General features: G+C 45.1%; 1 protein-coding gene across 1 annotated transcript; it reads right to left on the reverse strand.

Moving 5' to 3' along the window:
• Positions 1-1,353: 1,353 nt before the first annotated feature.
• On the reverse strand, positions 1,354-5,508 carry LOC129821659 (signal peptide, CUB and EGF-like domain-containing protein 1). The gene is made up of 5 exons (XM_055879258.1): positions 5,359-5,508; positions 4,871-5,033; positions 4,484-4,587; positions 1,905-2,084; positions 1,354-1,577 (listed from the first exon to the last, which is right to left on the reverse strand). The coding sequence occupies exons 1-5, from the start codon at positions 5,375-5,377 to the stop codon at positions 1,354-1,356; spliced, it is 690 nt and encodes a 229-aa protein (XP_055735233.1). The 5' UTR covers positions 5,378-5,508.
• Positions 5,509-6,703: the final 1,195 nt, after the last annotated feature.

The raw sequence follows: 6,703 nt of genomic DNA on the forward strand, positions 1-6,703 counted from the left end.
GGACAAGTACATTAGAGTGTCTAGTTTGAGAAACAGACGCCTCACAAGTCCTCAACTAGCAGCTTCATTAAACAGTACCCGCAAAACACCAGTCTCAACGTCAACAGGGAAGAGGCGACTCCGGGATGCTGGCCTTCTAGGCAGCGATGCAAAGAAAAAGCCATATCTCTGGCCAGTGTCTGTGTTCTTTGCCCATCTTAATCTTTTATTGGCCAGTCTGAGATATGGCTTTTTTTTTTGCAACTCTGCCTAGAAGGCCAGCATCCTGGAGTCGCCTCTTCACTGTTGACGTTGAGACTGGTGTTTTGCGTTTTCCATTAAAGAAATCTGCCGTTTCCAGCTACAACAGTCATTTACAACATTAACAATGTCTACACTGTATTTCTGATCAATTTGATGTTATTTTAAAAACAAGGACATTTCTAAGTGACCCCAAACTTTTGAACGGTAGTGTACATATAAAAAATTTACACATAGCAGGTAGTTGGTAGAGCATGGCGCTTGCAACGCCAGGGTTGTGGGTTCGATTCCCACGGGGGGCCAGTACAAAAAAGTATGAATGTATGTACTTGTAAGTCGCTCTGGATAAGAGCGTCTGCTAAATGACTTAAATGTAATGTAAATGTAACCATTTGTTCTCATCGTAACAACAACAACAAACATCTTCAGACAAATGCCCTATGGGTTCTACTCAGACTTGAGATAAGTAGACTTACCATGGACTTTTTTTGTTGACTTACTGTAAGTCCATGTTAAGTCTACTTACCTCAAGTCTGAGTATGGGCCTTCAGAGTGTAGAGACAATAAGAGAGTTCCGCCGTACTGTACCTGCTCTGAATCCTAGTTGGCAGTATGCTCCGGGGGGGCAGGGTGACCCTGTCCTGTTGTCGGTGGGGTTGGGCACTGTGGCCCTGGTAACACAGAGGAACCCAGGAGCACAGGGTCCAGTGGGCTCAACCAGACCCTCTGATCCACAGAACTGGCCCGCCGGACAAACCAAGCACTCCCCTGTAACCGCAGTGGAACAAATGTGTGCATTGGCTCTGACACAACAAAATGCAATTTTATTTGTAAAAAAAAAAGGATTCATTCAAGACATCATTAAAACAAAGGGTTATGGCTGATTACCATTTCAAATAAGGTAGATAATACATGTACGGCCAGGAGTTTTGTCCTGGCTGCTGCATTACCTGACCAAGAAAACCTCTGGGCCCTTTGGGCGCTTGTTATAGGCTAAAGCTAGGGCTAAGAGTCTTTCCTGGTAAGTTGTTGGCTGTGAAGTAAAACTCCTGGCCATACATAAACATCTACCTTGTTTGGTCTGGAAAAACTCCTGTCCCTAACTATAGTATATTATTTCTCACCAGGGGATGTGAGACCCAGAGTAGGGCTGTAGGTGCCTATGGGGCAGGGGTAGGGTTGGCTGAAGGAGCTCTCTCTGGGGCAGACATAGCCAGCTGGGCAGGGCAGAGGGGTGACGGGGCCACTGGTGCTGCCAGTTGTGTTGGTGGTCAGGCAGTGAGTGCCAGGGGGACAGGGCTTACACTCCCTCTGGCCCTCCAAGTCCTGGAACCAACCTACAATGTCACCAACAACATCAAATACTGTGTGCAGTTTGGTTTTTGTGAACAGATGAGATACAATGTATGGACATTTCATTATATTATACATTACATTATATACATTTACATCCGACTGTCATTATTTGCCGATCGAAAAGGATAAGTTCAGTATTTTACATCTGCATGTCAGATGGTTCCTTATCCTGAAAGTAGTCTATGAGCCAGGAGACACAGATTCCTTAAACAGCCACGACAAACTAATCGTAGCAGTAGAGTGATGGGGCATCCGTACAATTTCAAAAATGTCATCAGCTCACATCTCTCTGAAGATCATTACGTTACCATCAGGACATGGCTTGCAGTCATCTCTCTTCTTCCCTCCGGTGTTATTGTGATGGGTGCCAGCAGGGCAGGATGCAGGCACACTGGTCCCACTCTCACAGTAGTGGCCTGGGTTGCAAACACCTCCAAATACACCTGACATCGGGGCAGCACTCTGGGACCCTTCCAAACAGTAGAAACCTACAAATATACGGTAACACTTCCATTGAAAACTTCATAACACATGCAGACCACTATAGTCCCTGTTCCCAAGAGCACTACGGTAACCTGCCTAAATGACTACAGACTCGTAGCACTCACGTCCGTAGCCATGAAGTGCTTTGAAGGCTGGTAATGGCTCACATTAACACCATTATCCCAGAAACCCTAGACGCACTCCAATTTGCATACCGCTCAAACAGATCCACAGATGATGCAATCTCTATTGCACTCGACACTGCCCTTTCCCAGCTGGACAAAAGAAACACCTACGTGAGAATGCTACTCATTGACAACAGCTCAGCGTTCAACACCATAGTGCCCTCAAAGCTCATCACTAAGCTAAGGATCCTGGGACTCAACACCTCCCTCTTCCACTGGATCCTGGACTTCCTGACAGGCCGCCCCCCAGATGGTGAGGGTAGGAAGCAACACACCTGCCACGCTGATCCTCAACACAGGAGGCCCTCAGGGGTGCGTGCTCAGTCCCCTCCTGTACTCCTTTTTCACCCACTACTGCATGGCCAGGCACGACTCCAACACCATCATTAAGTTTGCAGACGACACAACAGTGGTAGGCTTGATCACCAACAACGATGAGACAGCCTATAGGGAGGAGGTCAGAGACCTGGCCGAGTGGTGCCAGAAAAACAATCTATCCCTCAACGTAATCAAGACAAAGGAGATGATTGTGGACTACAGGCAAAGGAGGACCGAGCACGCCCCTATTCTCATCGATGGGGCTGTAGAGGAGCAGGTTGAGAGCTTCAAGTTCCTTGGTGTCCACATCACCAACAAACTAGAATGGTCCAAACACACCAAGACAGTCGTGAAGAGGGCATGAGAAAACCTATTCCCCCTCAGGAGATTGAAAAGATTTGGCCTGGGTCCTCAGATCCTCAAAAGGTTCTACAGCTGCAACATTGAGAGCATCCTGACTGGCTGAATCACTGCCTGGTATGGCAACTGCTCGGCCTCCGACCGCAAGGCCCTACAGAGGGTAGTGCATATCGTCCAGTACAATACTGGGGCTAAGCTGCCTGCCATCCAGGACCTCTACACCAGGTGGTATCAGAGGAAGGCCCTAAAAATTGTCAAAGACCCCAGCTAGCCCAGTTAGAGACTGTTCACTCTGCTACGGCATGGCAAGCGTACTGGAGCGCCAAAAGGCTTCTCAACAGCCTTTACCCCCAAGCCATAAGAATCCTGAAGAGGTAATCAAATGGCTAATCGGACTATTTGCATTGTGTGTATGTGTGTCCCCCACCGCCAACCCCCACTTTTACACTGCTGCTACTCTCTGTTTATCATCTATGCATAGTCACTTTAACTATACCTACATGCGCATATTACCTCAATTAGCCCGACTAACCGTTGCCCCCGCACTTTGACTCTGACCGGTACCATCTGAATAAAGCCTCGCTACTGTTATTTTCACTCTCATTTTACTCTTTTTTTATTTTATTTCTTTACACATCTATTGTTTACCTAATACCTATATTTTCCTTAAAAATTGCACTGTTGGTTAGGGCTTGTAAGTAAGCATTTCACTGTAAGGTCTACTACACCTGTTGTATTTGGCACACGTGACAAATAAACTTTGATTTGATTTCACATGCATAATGCATTCATACATACATATTCAATTCATAAGCACTGCATAAGCAGTTGAATGTGTTATGAGGTCCGACCTTATGTAGGTGCCTTTCACACTGAACATGTCATATCAAACTTTATCTGTCACAGGCGCCAAATACAACAAGTGTAGACCTTACCGTGAAATGCTTACTTACAAGCCCTTAACCAACAGTGCAGTTCAAGAAGAGTTAAGAAAATATTTACCAAGTAGACTAAAGTAAAAAATAATAAAAGTAACACAATAAAATAACATAATAAAATAACGGTTGCAATATCAAGCATTGGATACAGTCAGCAACACAATAAAGTCCTTCAAGTGGAATAATAGATTGAAAATGGAAAAACAATACTGTAGCGACCATAACCCATCACCTAGCGATCTCGTCAATGGGTTCGGACATCTTGGCGTGATGGTTAAGGTGTTGGCGTGACAGTTGCTGGACCCAGGTTTGTGTCCCGGCCGGTGCAACCCTTCAAAAACGCTACTTTGGTGTCAGAAGTGGGATGGTGCCCATGAGGCCATCAGAGAGGCATGTACCCGTGAGTGACTTGGTATGGAGAAGTGTGGGAACACGCTCTTCTGAAGGGGGTAATGTAGCGACCTTAATCCAACACCTAGTGAACTCATCAATAGGTTCGGACCTCTTGGCGTCACAATTACAAGGTTTGAGTCCCAGGCGGGGCTTCCCTCCCAATTCGCTACAATACTAATACTTAATGCTAAGTAAGTGTTAATCTCTCACCTGGCAGACAGGCTCCAGTGACTGCTTTAAGGCCTGGCTCTGCACAGTAGAACCCTGGAACACATCTACGACACTGGGAGGGCTCCGTTAATCCACTTTGCTCACTGCGAGAAAATATACGCCCTGAACATTAACTAACAAGGCTACAGATCTACCATCATGGAACTAACTACATTGGCAGGTGGGTACACATTGTTACGGGAATATTTAGAACTGTTATACACTATATGTATATTATAAAACATGTTTTGGTGACAATAATATTGGAAAGGATATTGAAAATATGAAATCTATCAAGATGTAACACAAAATGTAAATATATAACATACTCTGACAATATCTTAATAGCTGCCTTTATTTTGTATAGATATCACCCACAGTGGGTACCTGAATGTGCCTTTAGGGCAGGGCGATGGTACGGAGCTCCCAACAGGACAGTAGAATCCAGGAGGACATGGAGCTCCTGTGATGTTGTCTGAGGGGGAGGGTTGAGAGGCGGCCCCAAAACACACAAACCCTGCAATGCACGGACCACTGGGGGAAATTCTCCCTTCAAAGAAAGATATTCAGAAAAACAATGTAAAATAACATGGTTATGAACTCAAACGAACTGTTAGTGTTATATACTGTATCTAGCATCATCCCTGCATGTGCTCTAGCCTAACTCCTATGATATTGTATGTCATGACAACGGACGATAGAAGAGTTGGCTGGAGCACATACAGTTTGGGTGCCAAATGATAGCCTGCTATACCCTGCACTAATGGAACCCTATTCCCTATGGGCCCTGGTCAAAAGTAGTGCACTACATTGGGAATAGGGTGCCATTTGGGATGCAGGCTAGGGACGCAATATGGGATGAGGCTAATATATACCTGTTCCTTCACAGTACATCCCCGGTTCACACAAAGAGCATTCCGATACGTCAGCCAATCCTGATACGTTTCCATAGGTCCCGGATGGACAAGGATGCTGATTGGCTGTTCCACGTGGACAATAGAATCCTCTTCCGCATGGAACCAAGTGTGTCCTTCCTGGATTCAGGGTGGATGAAATCAATCAATTAATCAAATTGATTTCATAAAGCTCTTTTTTCAAAGAGCAAGTTCAACATTTATTCGAAGTTTATTCACCACGTACAGAGTAAATGTTCTTCTTAGAAAGTAGATTTTCAAAGTAAATGGAAAACTAGACCTGACACTTTGAACCCCCCCCCCCCCCCCAGAACACCCCTGAGGCTGTTTTGCCCTCAGAACAACCTCAACACGTCAGGACATGGACTCTAAACAGTGTCGAAAGTATTCCACAGGGATTCTGGCCCATGTTGACTCCAATGCCTCACAGAGTTATATCAAGTTGGTTGGATGTCCTTTGGGTGGTGGACCATTCTCGGAAACTGCTAAGTGGAAACCCAGCAGCAGTTCTTGACTCAAACCAGTGCACCTGGCACCTACTAATCTAAAGTCGAAAGAAACGTACACCTATTTAAGCGAGGTGCTGGCTAGCGGAGTGGAACACTTGAAAAATAAAGGAGAGCCGCACACTGTAGGAGCTCAGATGCAAAAATGTAATGTTCAACGTTTCGACACACAAGCTGTCTTCATCAGGGTATAATCACCTGACACCTACTACCACACCCTATTAAAAAGGCACTTAAATATTTTGTCTTGCCTATTCACCGTTTAAAGTGGCATACATACAGTGGCTTGCGAAAGTATTCACCCCCTTGGCATTGTTCCTATATTGTTGCCTTACAACCTGGAATTAAAATGGATTTGGGGGGGATTGTATCATTTGATTTACACAACATGCCTACCACTTTGAAGATGCAAAATATGTTTAATTGCGAAACAAACAAGAAATAAGACCAAAAATACTGAAAAGTTGAGCGTGCATAACTATTCACCCCGCTCAAAGTCAATACTTTGTAGAGCCACCTTTTGCAGCAATTGCCACTGCAAGTCTCTTGGGGTATGTCTCTATAAGCTTGGCACATCTAGCCACTGGGATTTTTGCCCATTCTTCAAGGCAAAACTGCTCCAGCTCCTTCAAGTTGGATGGATTCCGCTGGTGTACAGCAATCTTTAAGTCATACCACAGATTCTCATTTGATTCACAAGGCCATTTCAAGACATTTAAATGTTTCCCTTAAACCACTCGAGTGTTGCTTTAGCAGTATGCTTAGGGTCATTGTCCTGCTGGAAGGTGAACCTCCGTCCC

Source organism: Salvelinus fontinalis, chromosome 24 (genome assembly GCF_029448725.1).
Source record: "Salvelinus fontinalis isolate EN_2023a chromosome 24, ASM2944872v1, whole genome shotgun sequence".
In the NCBI taxonomy this organism is placed as follows: domain Eukaryota; kingdom Metazoa; phylum Chordata; class Actinopteri; order Salmoniformes; family Salmonidae; genus Salvelinus; species Salvelinus fontinalis.